This window comes from Gopherus evgoodei, chromosome 7, assembly GCF_007399415.2.
Source record: "Gopherus evgoodei ecotype Sinaloan lineage chromosome 7, rGopEvg1_v1.p, whole genome shotgun sequence".
NCBI classification, from domain to species: Eukaryota; Metazoa; Chordata; order Testudines; family Testudinidae; genus Gopherus; species Gopherus evgoodei.
The window spans coordinates 42,163,722-42,186,283 of NC_044328.1; the positions used below are offsets into that span (position 1 = coordinate 42,163,722).

Below are 22,562 nucleotides of genomic sequence, written 5' to 3' on the forward strand. Positions count from 1 at the left end.
TGTGCCTGGCTGTAGCTAGGGCTCTTAGTCTCCCTTCCATGAGTGTCAAGTTCTGACATATTTAAAAAAAACAAACAAACACAAGATGGAGATGGATGTACTGTTACGGCATCCTTCCCACCAGTACTGCTGTGGGCACACAGGGTGGATGGTGATAGAAAATGCTATAAGATGATGTCTGCCTTGGTTTCATTAGCCTTTCCATTGTGGCATTGTTCCTCAGCAGCACCATTCCTAGAGGAAGCCCTGCCCCTAAGCACTCCTTGCCTTGAGAAAAATCACACATTTCAAAACAAAACAAAAAAAACTTCTTGCTTCTCAAATGACCCACTGTCCTAGCTGGCATGACCAGTTTTCCCATTAGCTTTGGTTTGGTCCTCCATGCTGATTTTTGTCTTGAGGGGGCTTAAATACTGTGGTTTCATTTTTAAATGAATTAAACTGAGCAATAAGACAGGGAACTCAAAGATGCAGTGTTGCTTTTTTAGACTTAATTAGGTTTAAATTCATTTCTCCTTCCCTCCCCACCGCATATTTGCTCTGAGGAAGGCATGCAGAGCCTTGAAAGAAGGATCACAGCTTATGTAAGAAGACATTGATTGATGTAGAATAATAGTGACTTGTACTATATAGAAGGAAACCTGCAGTGAACCTACACATCTGAGAATGACCGTCATTTCACCTTGATTTTCCATCTAACCAGTCAGTTTTTCCTGATTTTGAGTTTTATGCTTTTAATGAAAGCCCAGGCTCCTGTCCTGCACAGCACCGATCACTGTGCTGGTGTGAAACCCCACTGAAGTGCCTGAGTAAAGGTCCGCTTCTGGAAATACTTGTCAGCTGCATTACAGTGCCAAGAGCTACAAGACGGTTACCAATAAGCCTTCGTCACAAGTGTCCAGAGTGTACAAAGCTTTTAAAAAGCGGTGGTTTCCTTTTTAAGCTTTGGTATCGGCAACTGAACACCTTTGTGACAATCCTAATGCATACTTCCATTTTGAACTAACTCTGCTTAATCATCTTATTGTTCAGCCTTTGTAGTCAGTAATTCTCCTCTGGACCTTTGTGCCAGTCCTCTGAAACTGACCTTGGGGAGAGGAGGGAAGGATAAAATAGCTTCCAGTTACACCCTGCCCAGTGGGTGTCTATTTTGCAATGAGCATTCTCCTTTCATCTCTAGATATTAGGAGTCAAATGTGGTTTAGTTTTCAAATGAAATGAGTTGTTGGTATCAACCCTATGCCTGGTGGCTGTTTTGGGCTTCTGCACTATGTATGACTGGAAGTATGTGCTGGGAAGCGGCCAGAAGTGCTATTGGTCACACATTTATTCTTATTATAAATCAGGTGTATTAGCAGATGTGTGGGAAGCTTGCACAGCACTTTCCTGCATTCTGCCTTATGTGTGTCTGTCATGTCTATTGGCTGTTAAACATCTCATCATTTCCACCATGAACAGAAAATGTGCCAGGTGGCATGGCGCACAGCTCATCTTTCCTTCTTCCCTCCCTAGCGGTCTGTGAACTGAAAAAATCCCAAATTTTTGGTACATTGACCATTTGCATTCAAGTTCCATCATTTAGAGTCAGCAGCGCTGGGCTTGTTTCCATGCTATTGAAAAGACAAAATGTAATTCTTGCATGTGAGTTCCTTGTGGTATAGTACTTTAAGTTCACCAGTTTTGCCATCAGAGGGCACTGTGATCCTCCCTAGGCCACTATCATCTTGCACTTGGAATTGACTCTATCCTTAAGGAAAACACATTCCTCATAATTGTCTTTGTCTTGTTTAATTTTTCCTGGTCTTTATATTCATATCTAGGAAACCTACATGACCCCAGGACACATGGGCTTTTTGTTGACATTCAGAATCCAGTCACCAAGACACACAACAATATCCAAACATCTGGTTGAGAAAGTGTTAACCACTCTTTCTTAGCTAAAGAAAGAGGTACTGCATCTTTGTAGGGACAGTGCCATTCTGTGTGTTTTTAATTTAATTTTTCGCTTGTATTTCTGAACTATTTACCTTGTAAATTTTAACTGGTAACTTTCCCTCCCCTACCTCAAAAATTTGATGGTGGTCTTGTTGATGTAAATCAGCCTGGGGGGGGTGGGGAGGGGCTCCTGTCTGGAGATTGCTGTTCATCACCACTCTCCTTCCATTGCACCTTCCCTTTCAGAGCTAACATTTCTCTTCCACAACTCCTAGTGCTTGTTCTCTGTTAATAATACTGCCCCGGCTAAATTTGAAAAATGCCACTTTATGACAAATCATTATTTTCCCATGATCTAAACTCAAATTTAGTTTTGTAGTGGCACTCATTTGGCATCAAAGATGCAGGGCTTGTCTCTTTTTTTGATAACTGATTTCTATATGGATGTTTCACTCAGAGTGTTGCAGCATCTAGTTTTCAGTGACCATCTTCTGTTTGTTCTTTCCCCTAGTTGTCCATCTGGGGGAAACAGTCCCTTCCTCTGAACTCATGCTGGAGGTTTTGTAATGCCTTCTGGTGAGGAGGGAGTGACGTAGTATATGTGGGGACTCTTGTAAAACTCAGCAGCACACCTCTCAAATTGCCCCTTACTTCAGACTAAATTCACTCCTCATTCCACATGAGCACGGGGGGTGTTTTTTCTTTTGTTCTTGTAAATTGATCTAAGAAATTCCAAATAATAAAATTGAGATTATAGAATGAAATACTTATTACACAACATTATTTTAAGATGCTTGAACTTTGCCTCTGTCATTATAACTTAATCCCACATACAGTGTTGGCAGGTTGAGAAATATACTTTGATAGTTATCTGTCAAAATTGGTCAGCTATTCGTTAAGTGAGAAATCTCCACTGGGGGGGGTAGGAGCAGAGTGTGCAAATATAAATGTGTGTAGGTGGATGTTCATAACACACACAAATATATAAAAATAAATATATTTTACTTAAAATCCCAAGAAGCTTTTTTAGATTCGTAAAGCAGCACGGGGAAGACTAACTTTGCTAAGTATGGAGGTTAAACAGTGGATGTGTGAAACCTCAGTTCTTGCAGAGAGACTCTTCCCACAAAACTGCTCTAAATACCAAAATCCAAGGATAATTTAAACCCAAAACAGGATCCAAGAGGAACATACAGCAGGAGTGAGCTTTAACCACTTTTTTAATCACACCAGGAGTGAAAAAAGGGCAGTGAGCTCCCTGGTCCCTATTGACACTGGGAATAAACAGTGATTTCCCCATCCTGCTTCCAGTGTCCATATCTGCATCACTGCGCGATGGTGATCCCAGTGCCTTTCTTCACCTCGAATAGGAAAACTGCTTGCATCGTTGTGAAACAGCTCTTAGCCGAGTTGTGAAGGTGTCTTTGGAGAGCATAGAGGTCAGTACCAATCTTATGACAATTCATGGGTGTCTGAGACATGTTTATACACTCATGGTTCTTAGAAAGCCTTTATAAATTTCAAAAAGTCCCATTGCCAGTTTCTTCTTTTCTCCCTTTCCTACCCAATCCCCTTTCAATTTTAAACGTGATTTTAGCTGAAAAGCAGAGACTGCCTGAAAAGTCATCAGGCAACTTCTGTACAATTGTTTTTTACTGTCCTTGAAACAAACAGGTGTTTGGGAAAAAAAGATCTCACCAATGGTTGCTGTTACGAGATCAATAAAGATCTTGCTTATATTAAACTATGTTGTTGGATTTTACTTTCTTTATGATGAGTTTCTGGTTGGTGAGAGGAAGTCAGTATCTTTAAAAAATAGACCTCTTGCTTGCAGTTACATATGGTTCTCTTTAAAGATTCTTCCAGTATTTTGTGGTTAAAACTTTAAAAGTCCAGATGAAAGGTGAAGGGCATTTTGGGGCTAGATTTTCCTGTCCATTTTCCTCCCTTCTTCATGGATCTCACGTTTCTAGCTGAGGATTATTGTACGGGACTCCCTAATCAGTGGGAGGAAGTGGCTGCTGTTGGGTGACATTTAACTTAGATGCTCACAACATAAGCATTTTTGCTTGCTAGGGCTTTTCATCCCCTTGCTCACTGACTTCTCTTCGTGTACCACAAAAGCAGCTGATGATAAACCAATCATTCATGTCACTCACACCTCATAGCAAAGGGTGCAGAGCCAAGTGCTCAAAATAACTCCGGGCTTTTGCCTGCAGAAGGTTAGAATAATAACACTGGATGGATCTTATTTCCTGACTTGCAGCACTAATCCTAAAAAACACACTTGTATAGGTTGCAGTTTAATGAGGCTTTCTTTGTATTCATAGTTCACACTTAATGCATCCTCTGGATGAAAAGACATTTATTCCTTGAGTTTGGTATTGTACCCCTAAGTTCTAGTTCCCTCCCCTTAATATCACAGCAAACAATTGGAAGGGAGGGTAGCAACTTTGTAGCATCTCTGCCCACTAATGCTTTTTTAGTTGCACTGTTGTCAGTGCAGCAGTGATCCATGCTACTACATACAGTGAAGCAATGTAGGGCAATACATTTATGATTGGGCCTGAAGAGGAACTAACTTCTCATGCTTACGTACATAATCCCCTGATGAACAGCTGCCTCTGGGGTGAAGGAAGTGTTGGCCAGTGACTTGGGACAAACCCATATTCTTAAAGAATTGCTTTGGACCTTGAACATTCATTCCCACAGTCCAAATAGAACTTGAGTGCTGAGGGACCTCAGGTGAAAAGATGACTCTCATATTGATTTGACATGACAAGTGATCAAGTTAAGTTTGATGGGACAGAGAAATATTGTGAGCTAGTAAAAAATATTTGAGGGGGGATCATGATATGGCTACAATTTAGTTGCAGAAGTAACTGAATCCATGACTTTGAGTTGCAGGGTCCCTCGCCTCTAGCGCGGTGCCTCTGGCAGCCCCTGAAACTCCACGTGGTTGCGGGTCGTAGGATATCCTGCAGCTCCCAGCTACTGCAGAACCTCCAGCTGCCATGGGTGGCAGGGGAACCCCACAACCCAGCCCACAGCAGGCACCAGGGAACCCTCAACCCTTGGCAGAGGAATCCTTACAGCTCCCAGCTGTTGCAGGCAGCTCCTAGCCCCAGCACAGCTGCCCTTCTTCAGGCGGTGTGAGGATCTGCAGATCCCCATTTTGTCAGGTATATTTTTAGTAAAAGTCATGGACATGTCACAGCTTCTGTGAATTTTTCTTTTTTGCCCATGACCTGCCTGTGAATTTTACTAAAAATATCCATGACACAATCTTAGCCTTAAATCATGAATGGTTTAGAGGTCTTACAGGTATTGGTGAAGAAACTAGCTCAGAATAGCTTCTGAAAGAGGACTTTAGTTCTTAAAACTAGGTCTTAATGACCTTTGGTAAACTAAGGAATCTGGCAACTATGTAAAATACAATTCACTTTGTGCCTGTTCACTCTTTGGGTAAAATGTAGGCAAAGATCATTCAAACAAAGAAAATGGCATGAATAGGCACATGCTTGATTTTATGTACAATACTTATGATTCCTTTATTGGTTTTCAAGGATGTCTCCTATTTATAAAACAGTGCCAACTAGTCCAAGTACCAGCTAAGCCTTGATGCCTTTTAATTGGTATATGAACAATACTCCAGAAAGAACAAAACAGTTCAGTGTAGAATGAGGGTAGAAAATAAAGTGTTTTATAAGAGTTCTTGAACTTTACAATCTCAGGACTGTCCTGGGACTATCCTCCCATTTAGCTTTATGAAAACTAAAGAGTGATTGCAATCCTGTGATAGCTGTTCATGACTTCTCGTTGAGAACTGCCAGTGTAAAGTACGGAACAATGGTTGCTATTGGTTTGGGGCTCTACCAGGACATGTGACTTGGAATACTATTTTTGTACCTTGGAATGAATAAGTGCACCCATAAATAATCACTTCTTTCTCCTTAGCCATATTAAAGCTTCTCTGCGCATTGTCAGCTGCAGAAGAGAAACAGAAGGGTCCTTAGTGCCGCTGCCCCTTTTCTTTCTTTGCAGCATGTTTGGGATTGGATCTGTTCCCCATAGTATGGGAGGAGGGGAATTGCTAATGTTGAAGGAGCTGCTTTTCCCTGTGTAAAACAAAATCTTCTGGATCTTTAAGTTTCTCATAATGGTTAAGTGGTATGAAGCCTAGGGGGCTGCATGGTTGGCACTGCATTTCCCATGTTTCTGAGCCTGTCCCATAGCTCTGCCTCTGTGCTGCTCTGACTACTCAGGACACTAGCCCCCAGGCTGACAAGGCAACAGGGAATCGTGCTGTAGGAGAGGAGGGATTAGGTAGCAGAAATAAATGAGTAATGTGAGAGAGAAAAAGTGGAGATGGAAGGGGAAGAAGACTAAGAAATTATTTTTCAAAAAAGAATACCTTGCACTAAAGAGAGAAATATATAAACACTCTCTTCTTATTTCCCCTTGTAAACAATTGCAGTGGTTGCCATAGGGATGGGGGCATTGGCACAGTTTTTATAGTGGAGGTGCTGAAAGCCACTGAACAAAATTGTAAAGCATTCAATTGCTATTATTACTTTGAAAGGGGGGCTGTCGTGCCCTCAAGTCCAGCACCCCAGGCTCAGGGATGATAAGCATGAGATAGTTAATGTGAGCATAAGTGGGAGGAGAGGTGTCCTGAGATGATCTCACTATTAAAACATGGCCCATGCTTTAGAAGAGTTTGAGAACTCTCTTGTAGATCAAAAGTTGTGTCACTCATCATGAGATACTTACCGCCGAGGTGCTAAAATACACTGCTAGCCTGGACTCTGCGCTAAGAATAAACAGGATTAAACATCATTGTTCTCATCTTTATTTACTGGACAGATTAGCAATTATATTCCTGCACAAGAAAACACACTCAAGTTGCATGTGCAGTCATATGAAAAACATTTGTTTTACCAGTTCATTTCCAGTATAGTTCATCCTGAACTCATGACAGCTAGTCACAGACGGTACAGCAATTTGCATTTCAGCTACCTGATTTTAATAGTTATAGTGATATACACACACACATGTATATACTTTGCTTTGAGTTGTTTTGGTAAGTGAAAGTACTGGGGTTTGGCACAGCTTGTCATCCTTTCCATGTATGAGTAGGGAAATTTCCTTTTTCCCCTTGTCCAAAATGCTGTGTAACTTTTAAGATGGCTGCATTTTAGGGCTGTCTTGTTCATGGTAACTTTGCAAATATGCAAAGGGGGCTCCAGCTCCTACCTCTAGAACTGAAGCCTGCACAGAGCTCTGCAGTTTCCTCAGTAGCAGCCACACTCTTCTACAATCATGTCCTCATTGTGGCCTATTGTAACCTGTCCCTCTTCATAATAGAGCATGCAGAGTGGACTCATTCTCAGTGAGCTGCAACACGAAGCAGGGACACAATCAGGGTGATAATATTTCAGCAAACTCGAGAGGGTAAAAAAAAGCCAAATGTCACATTAAAGGTGGTGGTGTTTGGGGATTATTTTTTCCTTTTGGGGAGAATAAAAGAAACAAAACGCCCTGACTCCAGCTGCTTGGTATCAAGTAATAAGAAAAGAGAGGTCAGGTAGTAGGGCGCAAGGGGGTGAGCAGTTATCCAAGGAGTGAGCAGCAGCATGACTGACTTAATTTTTGGAGAACTTGAAATTCAGCCACTAAGGTGCCAAAGCAGCAGATGCTAGTGTCATTTGACAGGCTCTCTGAGGGTATGGCTACACTTGCAGCTGTACAGTGCTGCCACGGGAGCGCTCCCGTGGCAGCACTTTGAAGTGCAAGTGTGGTCGCGGCCCCAGCGCTGGGAGAGCTCTCCCAGCGCTGCAGGTACTCCGCCTCCCCATAGGGATTAGCTTACAGCGCTGGGAGCTGTGCTCCCAGCACTGCGGCACTGTTTACACTGGCGCTTTACAGCACTGTAACGTGCTGCGCTCAGGGGGGGTGTTTTTTCACACCCCTGAGTGAGAAAGTTGCAGCGCTGTAAAGCGCCAGCGTAGCCAAGGCCTGAGAGAAAGGACCAAAGCTGCAGAGTGCTATTAAGTCCACCACTACAAGACCTCACAAACAAGTCAACACCATCTATTGCCAATAGCATCAAGCTGGTGAGAGGTGTAATGAAGTCATCATGGACACCTTGCCCATGTTCATGGCTAGAAGTAGTTAAAGCATCACTATCAGTACAGTCTCTTGCTGTGCTCCAGGACTGACAGCAGACTGAAAGAGATGAAAGAAATCTGTGGAATCAGAGTATAGCTAGAGTGGGATCTTCACCACATTTTCAGTATCATTCTCTAAAATGGGAGGTTTAAGCAGGAGGATAATCTCCAAATTTGTTAATGTCCAAATATTAGTGCTTGAGTCAGGATCTAACTACTACTTGTTTAAAAGCATAGCTTTTCCTGTCTAAGGAAACAAACAATGGTGATCAATAATGGGTCCAAAGCCTCTTCACTTGCATTTACAAGCCATAATGAGGAGGTGGGTAGGTAGGCTCTCAGATGTTTGATTGCAAACTAGAATTGCAATTGCATTTCATGATTTGAAATATCATTTTGCACTTACAAAGCAGCTTTCATCTAAAGATCTCAAAGCACTTCTCAAATGTATTTTCATTGTACAGATGCGGAATCTTAGGCATAGAGCAATTAACTGACTTGTCAAACATCACAAAGCAAGTCTATAGCAGACAGGAAAATAGAATCCAACTTTCCAGAGTCCCAGTCTTCTCTATCTACTAGTCAACACTGCCTCCCTGTTAAGCTTTTGTAGATTGCAAAAAAATATTAAATGTACTTTAAGTGTATTGTGCTTGAAAAATTATATTTGCATGTCCCAAAGCTTCGAGAACAAACTGCAGTGTGTTTTCATTCCCATCCTTCCCACAAAAATCAATCATGAAGGCTTTTCCAAATATAGCATTTGAATGCTTACTATTCAATCATCACTTTTCTTTATGTACCCTCACAAACCTTGAAGTAGTCATGAATGATCAGATTAATTGCCATGCCACTGTTTGTTCGTGCTTTTTCTTGAAGCATTATTAGACTGAATACAAATACTGAAAAACTTGGTACTATTTGTATACAAGGTAGTACAAACAGGTTATCAGTCAAATACCTATTCCAGAAATAACCAATATCACTTTGAATAGAAAAGGATGTATGAATACTGAAAATTCAAATTCAATGAAAAAAAAACTTTGAAATCAATAAAAATACTGAAAAATATTTCCAAAAATCTCACTTTCGTGGAATTAAAATTTGATTTCCCATCCAGCCTTACTATTAACCTGTATAGTGCCTGACTTTTCAGATCTAACTGTATAAGAAAGTTCCTATGTACTTAAGTCAGAACCAGTAAGATCTGGACAAAGGACATTGTCATGTACCTGATGTTTTAAATTAGTTTTCCGTTTTCATTTTTCCTTTCTTCATTATTTGTAATATGCTCTCAGGAACCTGAAAATAGTTTTCTTTCTAGCAATTTATTTGCACAACAGGATAATTGCCAATTTTTCACACTTTTATAGTGATATCAGAGTTTATGTTCAGTGTAGACTAACCATTAGAGGGCAGGATACTCATATACACTTGAACATTCCACCCAGTTGTTGCTACAAAGCTCACAAAATAGTGTCCCCAAAAATATAAATTAATGTAGCCTGTAAAAATGTTTCAGAATGTTAAAGGTGAACTGTAAATAAAATATGAAAATTCCATCCATTTCATCTATAGCTGCTGAATACCCATTTAGTCAGCCTAAAAAGGAATTCTGCACGTAATTAATCATCATCCCCTGGAGTTCTAAAATAGTAAGAACTTAGAAAAATGCAAACTGCCACACTGAAGTAACATTGTAGCTGTGGAATCACCAGCACGGTGAATGCTAGGATATTACACTGAAGTGGGAGCCAACAATCCAGGTGGATGGACATCAAGGAATGTAAAAAAGTAAACAGGGAGCTTTTAGGTAATAATGTATTTCTTAGCTGGCTAGTGGAGGCATTCAGTAAGCATTGGTAAAGCAGTTGGAATTTTAATATTTTATTTGCAATCCATCTTTAAATTTGTCTTAAAAAATATAGCTCTTCAGAAAAGCCTGACAAATGTTTCATTTGGCTGCCTAAACTTTGTGTTCTCTGCGATTTTAACTTTGGGAGATAAAAGGAAGAATTTAGACAGCATCCCAGGGTAAAATTCTAACCCTAGTGAAATCAATAACAAAATTCCTACTGACATCGGGGAGGGGGGCAGGGTCAGTATTTCACCCCAAGTCCCTATTCTTAGATACTATGCACAAGAGGAAGAATGGGCCTATAGTTAAGACACAGAGGTAGGAGGTCTAGGTTTATTCCCAGCTCTTCTACAGATTACTGTTAAACCTTAGACAAGACAATCACTCTGTGCCTCGGTTTCCTTATCTAGAGGTGTTTTGAAGCTAAATTGTTTTCAGTGCTTTATCCTGAGATAGGAGGTGCTGTAGAAGAAATGCAAAATATTATGATTTATATCCATCCTAGAAAAAGTTACATTTTTCCAAGGCTTTCAACAATGATTATCCACTAGTATGTTGGAGCAGTCCTGTTAAACTTAAAAGGTAAGGAACTAGAAAAGAGCATTAAAGTACTCTTAAATTTCATTTGGCAGCATAGAGACTGATTTTCAGCCTAGGAGACCTAACTGCAGCGATTTTCAAACAGTGGTTTGCAAGGAATTGCTGTTCGTCCATAAAGAACCAGCTGGTTTCTCCCTTCTTGTTTCTAGCTACTAAAATGCACTAAGACAAGCTAATAATGAATTAAATACTTTGTTGTTGTTGTTTTTTTGCATGTAAAGAATTGATGTACACCTCTACCTCAATATAACACAACCCAATATAACATGAATTCAGATATAACGCGGTAAAGCAGCACTCTGGAGGGTGCGGCACGCACTCCGGTGGATCAAAGCAAGTTTGATATAATGTGGTTTCACCTATAACGCAGTAAGATTTTTTGGCTCCCGAGGACAGCGTTATAGCGAGGTAGAGGTGTAGTTGCCAAAGGAATGCTGTGGAGATTATGGAGAGGGAGGAAAGTGTCAAGGCACTCTCTTTATTAAGTTGTTGTCCATTCTATTAAAACTTTGAGAACTCCTGCCCTACTAAGTGTTGTTAAAATATTAAATAGAAAGGAGCAATTTAACATCTGTGTCTTAGAAATGCTCCCTAAGGATACTGAATGCCGGGAGGATGGGGGATAGGAAGTCATGCTGGTTTCCAATAGAAGTAATGATGAGTTTTCAATAAGAAGGTTCTAACATGGAGAAAACAATACATTTTATCAATTTGCAAAGATCAGAATTTTATTTATTGAGAAATCCTGAGACTGATCAGAAAAGGGATCTTACCTGCACGTAGGCATTGTTAGTGGGCTGGAATTCCTCTTCAAGTGATGTGGGACATTCCCCTTCACCGCAGAAAGCATTATATTTTTGGGGGTATACAATCCAGGAGCCCTAGCCTAGTCCATCAAAATCCACATGGAAGTCCACTCTTCTGCACAAAGACTTAGAACCAGCTCCCTCTGGGCTCTGTAAAAGCAGCTCTTGGAGCTTCTTGTGGTGCCTGTGCGTCTTGGTACTCCACAGGTGCATTGTGCCCTGCATAAAGTACTTTGAACTCTTAGCCGTCTGCAGCAGAGTTGAGCTTCCCAGTCTCTTCCCTCCTTTGGAGAAACTGGAGAAAAGCACTAGGAGCACCTGATTGTCAGCAGAATTCAATTTACAGTGCTTGCGCTCTTTTTTAGGCAAATGTGTGGCATATCTCCTTGTCTGAGCTGGAGATCTCCTGGATGAATTCTTTGTTGAATTGCTACTGTTGAACCACTTGGAAAGCTGCTCTGTGACTTCTAGGACCATCCAGTTTGAGGGAAAGGTGGATGAGGCAGCAAATGAGCCTAGATGGAGATTATCCAGCAGTCACCATCACTCTGGCAAGTTGTTTCCTGCTGGTAAAAGATATCTAGCAGCACTGGGGCATCATCAGGGTCAGAGTGTCCCTACAGCCTGGACAAATGGAGTCTTAATTCAGCCAGCTGCAGCTCCTTCCTTGGGTTAATGGATGAGAAGTTGAATACAATTACCCATTTCTGCCCCACTTGATCAACACCTGTGCAAAGCGACAAGCAAGGCCAGTTTGAGATATGGATTTTCTACTGGAACTTAAATCCACAGGTGATAACATCAGCTACACAACTAAGTACAAGGACCAGAAGAATCTTCTCTCTGAGATCAGTTCTCATCATGAAAATGATTTTTTTATTGCAATATATATATATTTTAGACAGAACATAGAAAAACCTTTCACAGAGACATTTGTAAGTTAAACAGAAGAGAGATGTTTTTAAGGTGATTTAACCAACTCTCAACAGATGCAGCAATAAGATTCATAGATATTAAGGGCAGAAGGAACTGTTATGATCACTGCATCTCACTTTCTATGGCTGGCAAGTTTTCTTCCATTTTCTTTCCAAGATATGTGTTTCTAGAGCATCCATATCACCGTATATACGTGTAATGCCTCCGAGTCTTCCTAGAGCCCCTTTAACATATATACAGTGGTATAGGTGCTTGAGAAATACATACCTTAGAAAGAAAATTCAGGGCCTAACCTAAATCCTGCTATCCAGTAAATCAGCAACTGGTTAAGACCGAGGAATGGATTATTTCTAATATTATTTCTAATATTTCTATTATTTCTAATATTTTTAACTTTTTTGTATATTATATTATAGAACCTAGGAGCCCCCAGTGATAGAGCAGGCCCACATTGTGCTACATTTGTATTTCATACTTCATACCATATTACACATTTCACATTACAGGGAGCATTCCATTATAGAGATACATACAATATAAATAATATGGCTACATTTGTTTTGATGAACATACTACAATGTAGTAATCTTATAATCTGCATTTGTTACATAATGTTCTTATGATTCAGTATTGTTACACTCCCTGAATAATAAATTTTTTTAGTGTGGAGAAAAGGGAGAGGGAGAGTAAGTTTTAATAAAATAAAAACCATCTATTATAAAGTTACCACATCTAACTCACCTAAATCAATAAAGCTACAATGTTATTTTGAGATTCCTAGAGACAGCACAATCCATTCTGCTCTCATGATTTAAGACAGGGGTTCTGAAACTGGGGGTTCTGGACCCCTCAGGGCATCATGACATTATTACCTGGGGCATTGTGAGCTGTAAGCCTTCACCCCAAACTCCGCTTTGCCTCCAGCATTTATAATGATGTTAAATATATTAAAAAGTGTTTTTAATTTATTAGGGCGGGTCGCACTCAGAGGCTTGCTATGTGAAAGGGGTCACCAGTATGAAAGTTTGAGAACCAGTGATTTAAGATCTCATCAGAAATGTCAGTGACATTTAGAGCCTTTAGTTTTCCAGTATGCCTTAGTCATGCTATATTTAGTAAACATTTTACCTGCTTCTAATTATTCCTGTTTTTAAGTAATACAAGCATTTCTCCTATTGCATCAAATACTGATGTTAAAATTATCATAATTTTTTGTTTCAAATTCAGCCATTCAGAATTATGTCTGACTTAAACAAGATTGATCAGATTCCTGGGCGGGAGGGGAGAATCAATAAATAAGATCATGTATATTAGGAGAATCTATATCCTCCTCCCTTCCCCCCCTTTAATTCAAACTTTTTATGACTTTTGTTCAAACAAAAGTTAGCAATTTTATTTTGTATAGTTTGTGGACCCAATTCTGTCCCTAGAATTTGCTTCAGAGAACTTGCACAGCTGTAGCTGAGAATTGAGTTTGGCCCTGTATGACTACAGTTTAGTGGATATGTGTTCTCACATGCTCCAACATATATCTCCTTTATAATACTGTATGATCAGTTTGTTTCTTCGTCCTCCTACTTTTTAAATTATTAAAAGCATTTATTACACACGGCACTGATGAATTATTTCATTCTCATCTGTAACCATGCCATGTAAATCTAAGATGATGTAACAGGTATGACTCACATAGCACTGCCACTGTTCTATGATATTGAATTTTGTCTGCTGGTAAAGGATAGCAGTAGAGAATGTTCAACTCTCCCTAGTAGAACTGGGCAAAACTACGGGGAAAAATTTCCCAGTAACTTTTGTAAAAAGATCCAGTTTTTTCACATAATTTTGAAGTTTCAAAATTTAAACTTTTGTCAAAATTCAAAAAACATCCAACAGCTCATATGTCCTCTGCTTTTCCTCCCTCCAAATTTCAAAATTCTGTCAAAGGTTTGAAACTGGAAACATGTAAGGTAGCTCCGCTCCCTAGGATTTTCTACAGAAAGTTAGCCAGCTGAAAATAATTGGAGGATTGCCTAGGAAAATCCATTAATAACTTTCAACCTCCAGGGTCTCTCTCCAGAGAGGAAAGGACAGAAAAGCAGTGGAATTATTCTGCAAGTCTTGTTCCGGCAGGCTGTAAACTGCCCCATATTTCCGTACACACACACAAGTTTTCAGAAGAGGAAATGAATGCTCAATAGCTGAAGGTAATAAATTGATGGCGATGGGGGGCTGCACATATTGCACAAGGGTACAGTAGTGCTGGAACAATTTGTATAGCAGGGTGCTGAGAACCATGGAAACTAACGGTAAACCCTGTATATGATGACAGGTTTCAGAGTAGCAGCCGTGTTAGTCTGTATCCGCAAAAAGAACAGGAATACTTGTGGCACCTTAGAGACTAACAAAGAAAAGCTTATGCTCAAACAAATTTGTTAGTCACTAAGGTGCCACAAGTACTCCTGTTCTTTTTCCTGTATATGATGGAAATCACATCAAGCCGGGGGTGCAGCAGCAGTCCCAGAACCCCTAGTTCAAGCACCTATTCAGGAGTAAGCAAAACAGGTTAAGATTGAGGGCTTGTATCCCGGCGTGTTATCGATGGGGACTGCTTACAAAACTACAAGAGGTTAAAGCAGCAAGCAGTTTTTTAAGGCAGGGGTTCTCAATCTTTTTCCTTCTAAGGCCCTCCCCCAACATGCTATAAAAATTCCACAGCCCAGCTGTACCACAACAATGGTTTTTCTGTATAGAACAAGGTGTGTATATATAGAAGGTAGTAAGCAGGGCAATTGCCTGGGGCCCTACACCAAAGGGGCTCCTCAAAGCTAGCGTTGCTCAGGTTTTGGCTTCAGCCCTGGGCGGCAGGGCTCGGTGCCCCAGGCTGCAGTCTTGTGTGGTGGGGCTTCGGCTTTCTACCTTGGGCTCTAGCAAGTCTAATGCTGGATGTGGTTGGCCTACAGGGGGCCCCGGACCCCTGGTTGAGAACCATTGTTTAAGGGAACTGATTGTTTCTCTTCCAAACAAAGGCTATAAGAAAAAGGGGAAGATTGGGATGGGACCTATTCATGTTTGTGATGGCCATTGGGGATGATGATTTGGAGACAATCTAATCCGCCCCATGGTTGAAAGGAGAGTGGCAGGATGTGGATTGCAAATGCTTTCCGATTTCTGCGGTGACTGATGTCTGGCAGGGGCATGGATCCACATTCTCTGCCTCAGGAAGAAACAACCACAAAGGGCACCACAGCTGAAGGGAGAACGGCATTACAGTCAGGCTCTTTCACAGGTACTCTCTCCCTTGCGGAGTTTATTCAGCCAGCCCCAGGGACGTGGATTGGGAGGTTTAGAGCTGTCTGGCACGGAGATTTGAAAAATCTATGAGGCTACTAGACATCACAGAAACAAGCATGGCACTGGAGAAAAAGGAAGAAGAGAGCATTGGAGAGTGTGAGAGTCTGATCCTGGGTGCCTCCATTTACCTTGGGCTTGTCTACATCACAAAGTTGCAGCGCTGGTGAGGGGGTTACAGCGCTGCAACTTAGGAGGTGTACACATCTGCAGGGCATCACCAGCGCTGCAACTCCCTGTTTGCAGCGCTGGCCGTACTCCCGTTTTGTCTCGGGTGTAGAGGATCCAGCGCTGGTGATCCAGCGCTGGTAATCAAGTGTAGCCACTTACCAGCACTTTTCTTGACCTCCATGGAATAAGCAGGTATCCCAGCATACCTGAGGAAGCCTCTGGTAATCAAGCTGGTCTCCTTCCCCGGTTTGCTCTTGCGTTCCCCGAACCCCGAGCAAGCAGGTCTCCTTCCCTGCAGTTTGCAGGGTGGTTCGGAGAACGCGAGAGCAAACCGCGGCGAAGCTGGTCTCGTTCCCCGGTTTCCTCTCGCGTTCCCCGAACAAGCAGGTCTCCTTCCCTGCGGTTTGCAGGGTGGTTCGGGGAACGCGAGAGCAAACCGCGGCAAAGCTGGTCTCCTTCCCCGGTTTGCTCTCGCATTCCCCGAACCTCCGTGCAAGCAGGTCTCCTTCCCTGCGGTTTGCAGGGGGTTCGGGGAACGCGAGAGCAAACCGCGGCGAAGCTGATCTCCTTCCCCGGTTTGCTCTCGCGTTCCCCGAACCCCTCTTGAAGCCGCCCAACAGCGCTGCAGCATGGCCACATCTAACACCACTTGCAGCGCTGGTTGCTGTAAGTGTGGCCACTGCAGCGCTGGCCCTATACAGCTGTACTAATACAGCTGTAACAACCAGCGCTGCAAAATTTTAGATGTAGACATACCCCTTGTCTTTAAATCAAGCCCTAAGTGCACCGCACTCTGGAGACAGCAGAACACAGGACTGATTCATCTATGCATCTATCCCCCAAATAACTGCTGAGACATACCCTGAATTGAAAAGCAGTCAGTGAAAGGCGTCATGATCCATGGAATTTCTCATCTGTAGCTATATGCAGTTGTTGTAGCCCGGTGGGTCCCAGGATATTGCAGAGAGAAGGTGGATGAGGTAATACCTTTTATTGGACCAAAACTTCTGTTGGTGAGTGAGACAAGTTTTCCAACTACACAAAGCTCTGATTCATGTCAGGGAAACGTGCTCAGTGTGTTGATATTGCATTTAGCGGGGACACATTTCCCAGACCTGAAGAAGAGCTCTGTGCAGCTGGAAAGCTTCTGTCCAATAAATGATATTATCTCAATCAGCAGTAACTCTCACACAAAAGCCTGCTGCTCACAACAGTAGTATGAACTGGCAAATATATATGCAAACATATTCTAAACGCAGTTAGAAAAGGATGTGAGATCTGTATGTATACATACTAGACATTAAATTTTATATCCAGGCGAATCTTACTTGAAACGAACATGTGTGTGACAGAGATATGACATAGATAATCTCTCCTCCTCTTTTCATTCAGATCCACTAATTGCTCTAATGCAGCCCGGGGGGAGACACTACAATGTGAGCAGGGAGCAGCACGCTGCGCTGTTCGCGCTGCAGCAAACACTGGATCCCAGCAGCGACCACGCCCTTGCTAGACACCCACGATAGACCTAGAAATGACAGCACCCGAGCACAGCAGCGCGCGGTGCCGGACACAAGGCCTCATAGGTCTGCAGCCAACGTGGGCAGGCTGAGCGGCGCCGCAGGTGGCGCTGCTGGTGCCACTTACGGTGCGGCCGCAGGGTGCGGGCGCTGTCTGGCCGGGCCGGGAGCCCGGCGCCCCGGTACACGCTCACCATGGGGACTGGCGGAGCAGCGCCTGTTCCTGAGGCGAGCCCCGAGGCGCCTCCCGGGGCTGGGCTGCGGCGGGGGGCTCTCGCTGGCCGGGGGCGGCTCTCTCCGGCCAGCCCCGCCAGGCGCAAAAGCCAAGGCGCCCAGAGCAGGCGGCCCCAGTGCCGGGCTGGCATCTTCCTGTCTCGTCCCTCGCTCCCTGTCGCCTCCCCGCGCCGCCGCAGCTTCGAGGGGCTCGGCTCCCTCTTGTCCCCGGGCCCTGCCGGCCGGCGTGGGCTCGCACCGCCCGCAGACAGGCACTGCTGGGGCGGAGAGGAGAGCCCAGCTCGCCCTGGGTAATGCCCAAGCCTCTGCGCTGGGTTGCCCAGGCCCCTCCTCAGAGCACAGCCCCCCTGACACCCACAGAGCCCTCGCCCCTTCCCCAGCCGCCCTCCCCCAAGCCGTGCACCTGCCCGCTGCGTCCTGCCTTGAGGGGTCCTGCAAGTTTCTTCTGTTAACGGGACCCCGGCTACCGTTGTGGTGTCCAAAACGGAAGAGTCTGACCAGACTGGGCCTGCTTCTCCACTGCCTAGCACCTGTGCTCCTCCTCAGCTACCGCTGTGCAAGTGGGGCTACAAGGCTACCAAATGAGAGTAGTAGCATTTTGCACAGGGTGATCTTTTTGCACCGCTGTACATGGCTAGGCAGAGTGCAAGGCAGTAGAGCATCAGACTCAGTATTGGCATTTGTACAGACTTCACTGACGCTGCTAGGCCTGCTGTGTCCCTTTGGTTATGCCCATGCCACCAAAGCATGGCATTGCACATGGATATTCATCATGGATTAATTGTGACACTGCACAAATATCTCAGCCATTCTCTCACAAAAGCTGCCACACAGATGCAATCCTAGCATCTCAGCTGTACAACCTGTTCATAATTATTCCATACTATTGGATTTACCACATGAACATACATGTGCAATGCCATACTTCAGTCACATGGATATAGCCAGAAAGAACATGGCAGGCTGACCAGCCTCACCAGATTCTATAAATTCCCTTCTGCACAGAACAATGCGTTTTGCTGCTGTGGCATCTGGGTTGTCTTGCATAAGTTAAATAAATAGCTTGCATAAGTTAAATAAATAGGGTTGAAGTAAATCAATAGGAGACCTCCCAGGAAAACTCATGTGCAGCAGGTAGTATTAGCAGCTTATTAGGTGGTGGTGTCTCCTAGAGTCAGTACTGAAGCAGTGCCCTGCATGATATCAGAGGGCAGTGTGCTGTTGGAGCTTGCCTATTTTGGATCAGATCTAAAACTCAAGTCATGCAATCTTCTGTGTTGTTTTTGCTAGAGATGATGTGCTAACTGATGGGCAAGTTAATTTTTAATTTGTACAGTCACATTCTGCCTACCTGTTATTCCCCCTGGAGTTTCAATCAGAAAAGCTCACATCCCTTCCTAAAAGTGTTGTTTTGTACAGCATTGCTCAGAGAGGTGGCTTCATTTTAGCCTTGACAGAGGGATCTCTGTGTTAGGTAATAAAGCAAGTCCTTACTCACCTCTCCAGCACCCGAGTTCCTGCGGGAGGCTATGGGCACACAATTCTGTCAGAGACCAGACACAAATGCGTTGATCAACGGGCTTACACTAACCCAAAAGCTTTAGAATAAGTGTGGCCCCTTTATTAGGGGTGAGCATCAATATTTATACACAGAAGTAAACAAAGTGATTAATAAAAGATAATGGTCATGCATAATCAATCAAGATTTTACAGGAAAAGCAAGTTTAACAAGTAAATGCATAGAGATAAAGGCTAATGGCTACTTGATAAAGGGGGTGTCATGAGTAGTTTGCAGGTCAGTGCTTTGTTCGATAAAGGGTTCAGAAAGGATTATGCAGAGACGGCCAGTCTGGGTGTGTTTTGGCTCCAAAGTTCACCAAAAGTTTAGACCCAACATTCCTCCATTTGTAGCTTTGAGATAACTATTAATCAAAAAGCTACACCCTATTTTAAGATCTCAAGGGCCGCTTGGCAATTTCAGCCTGGGCCAATTTGAAGAGAGTAAGGCTTTTAGCTGAAGTGGGAAAAGAATAAACTGACTTACATGAGTTTATGAGGGAGGGGACACACTGAATACAGCAACACAGTATTATAAGGACTACTATGGCCCCAACAACACCCACCAAGAGGTTTTTAACCCACCCAAGTCCGGGCAGCCAATTCCATAAGGCTCCCCACCAATCATAAGGTGGCTGGCCAGAGGAGTAGTTTTTAGCCATTTCCCTTAGGTGTTTGGTACGTTGAAAAGTGTCAGAGTAGGTGTTATTTACAAAAACACAGCATTCTTCATTTATGAGGGCGCAAGTTTCTCCCTGGGCTGCTAACATTATATCTAAAGCCATTTTGTTTTGCAAAGCTAACTGGCGCAGCTGGGACATTTTCCCGGCCTGATTTTTAAATAGGGTTGCAGTTTCATTGGTCAAAGATTCTAATAGTCCCTGTAGACGGATGATAGCACCCTTCAAGCTAGTGTGACCAGCCCACCGCTGCCAGGACAAACCATCACGGAGATTAATATCTCTGTCAGTTTTACGGATGTTACGAACATGGGGAAAATGAGGGGGAGTGAGGGAGATGCGAGAAGGCGGTGCTAGCCATGCCAAATAACATGACCCTGCCCAATCAGGGGAGAGAAAATAATAAGCCTTGGGCCCGCACACCCAGTATGTTTTATATAATGCGTTTTGGGTATTCCATTTCTCAAAGTAGGAGGTAACCCACCACCCGGTGTACCACTGTTCCCCTGGTAACGCAGAGGGGTCGTTGTGTGAACTGCAGAGGCACAATTTGGTAGTGTGGTCCTCAAAGGGCAGTGTAGTACTGCTTGAGCAGTTGTAGAAGGCAATTGTGTATCCTTTAACAATTAGTTGGACACCCTCTGAGCAGGGCTTTTTAAAAACTGACTCTGAAAACCTGCCCCTCCATGAAAAAGTTGAAAAGGTTGGATCGGGGTGAGGGATCCACATATGGGATAAGTGGGATGCGCAAGGCTTGAAGCCAAGATTTTTACTAAAGGCGGTGCCATTAAAATATATGTTGCATTTACTTGTTTCCACAAAAGTTGACCCTTTTTCTTTAACAAAACACAGTGATCCTGTTTGATTGGTTACCCTGAGATATTTGTTAATTAGCACTTCTGTTTTGTCCCATGTAAGATTGGGTTGGACTGGATCTTTTATTCTAGTCGGTGGCATTCAAGTCATATTAGCAGTGGTTAGGGGAATGGGTGTGAAGGGGAGTCCCTGTGCTGCATTTACTGGAAATTGAGTACATACCCAGCAATTACTTCTATTTCCTAAAATACGAGTTTTAACCTCGTGGGAATATCTAATAAAAGCATTATCTTCATAAGCAGAAAATAAACTAAAAAAGCATAAAAAACATACAGTTGTCAGAATAAAGGGTCCTCTCATTTTTTCCGAGTTAATTTAAGTCTAATGTCTGAGAGAGGTAAGCTGGTCCACTGGTCGAAGGCAGTGTCCTTAGTGGTGACAAGAGCTGCTGGTCCGTCACTGTGGTCCACTACGGCTGGCTTGATGTGGGAGTGGTGGATCCAAGATTTGCGTCCTTTCAGGAACACTGCAGTCTGGGTTGTCAAAAGAACCTGGTGGGGTCCAGTAAACCTTGGCTGGAGGGTGTCGTCACGAAGGAACTTTTTGGCCCAGACGAAGTCCCCTGGTTGGAACGGGTGGATTTGTTCCTTCAGCGGCACGGTCTGGGAAAACTGCGAGGCTTTCCAAAGGGTACGGAGGCGAGCCTGTAGGGAGAGAAACTGACACGCGGTCATATGATCCCCTCCCAATAGTGAAACATCAGCACGTGGTAGCGCCCCGCCTTTGAAAGGGGGGTGTCCATAGAGCAGTTCAAAGGGGGATAATCCCAATGCGCGGGTTGGGCGAGTACGAAGGTGAAACAGGACCAAGGGAAGTACCTGAGGCCACTTTAATCCTCTTTCCTGACAGTATTTAGCCAATGTAAACTTAAGTTCCCTATTCATACGCTTAACTTTCCCGCTAGACTGGGGGTGGTAGGGTGTATGAAAGGAGTGTGAAATGCCCAGTCCTTGTTCTAAACGGCCAAGGACATGACCAGTAAAGTGAGGTCCGTGATCTGAGTCGAGCACAAGAGGGATGCCAAAACGGGGTACAATATTTCTAAGGAGAATCTTCGCCACTGTGGCAGCAGTACAATTAGCAGTAGGAAAAGCTTCGACCCAGGAAGTCAGAGGGCAAACCAAAACAAGGAGGTGCTTTTTCCCAAAAGCCTTTGGCATATTTGCAAAGTCAATTTGGAGATGTTGAAAAGGAGCAGCAGGCGGAGGTCTTCCACCCTTAATTTTGTTAAGAGGCGGAGCAGGTCCATTACGCTGACATGTGCTGCATGCTTTCACTATTGATAGGCAATAGGGTTGAATGCCTGGAGCATACCAAAAGCGAGCGATAGTGTCCACGAGGTTGCAATAGCCAATGTGGGCATGGCTAAAGGTAAGGTGGCAGCCTTCTTGGCGGAGGCGTCAGCCAGGGCATTCCCCCGGGTAACGGGGTTACTATCTTTAGTATGGGCCCGGCAGTGAACTACAGCCAGGACAGAGGGTTTTTGGAGGGCGTCCAAAAGCTTGTGGATGAGGGGGAGGTGCTGAATGGGTTTACCGGCAGCTGTCTGGAAACCTCGAAACTTCCAGAGGTGGATATGACAATGCACAACTCCAAAAGCATATTTGCTATCAGTAAAAATGGTAACGGTCTTACCAGCGGCCAACTGGCAAGCTCGGGCCAGGGCATAGAGTTCAGCGGCTTGGGCTCCCCAGTTGCCTGGCAGTGAGGCGGCCTCTTGAATGTCGCATTCAGAGGTGACAGCATAACCAGTGAAACGCTTGCCATCAACATAGAAGGAGCTTCCGTCCGAGAAGAGGATGCAATCGGGATTGTCCAGTGGCACGTCAAACAGGTTGTTCCTTATCTGTAAGATGCTGGAAACTACTTCCACA

The 22,562-nt window shown here is 43.6% G+C and overlaps 1 protein-coding gene across 1 annotated transcript; it reads right to left on the reverse strand.

The window, feature by feature from the left end:
• Positions 1–3,203: 3,203 nt before the first annotated feature.
• On the reverse strand, positions 3,204–17,538 carry NODAL (nodal growth differentiation factor). The gene is given in 4 exon segments (XM_030568910.1): positions 3,204–7,382; positions 11,337–11,884; positions 11,989–12,139; positions 17,389–17,538. Coding segments are annotated over 4 exon segments (1,002 nt in total). The 3' UTR covers positions 3,204–7,229.
• Positions 17,539–22,562: the final 5,024 nt, after the last annotated feature.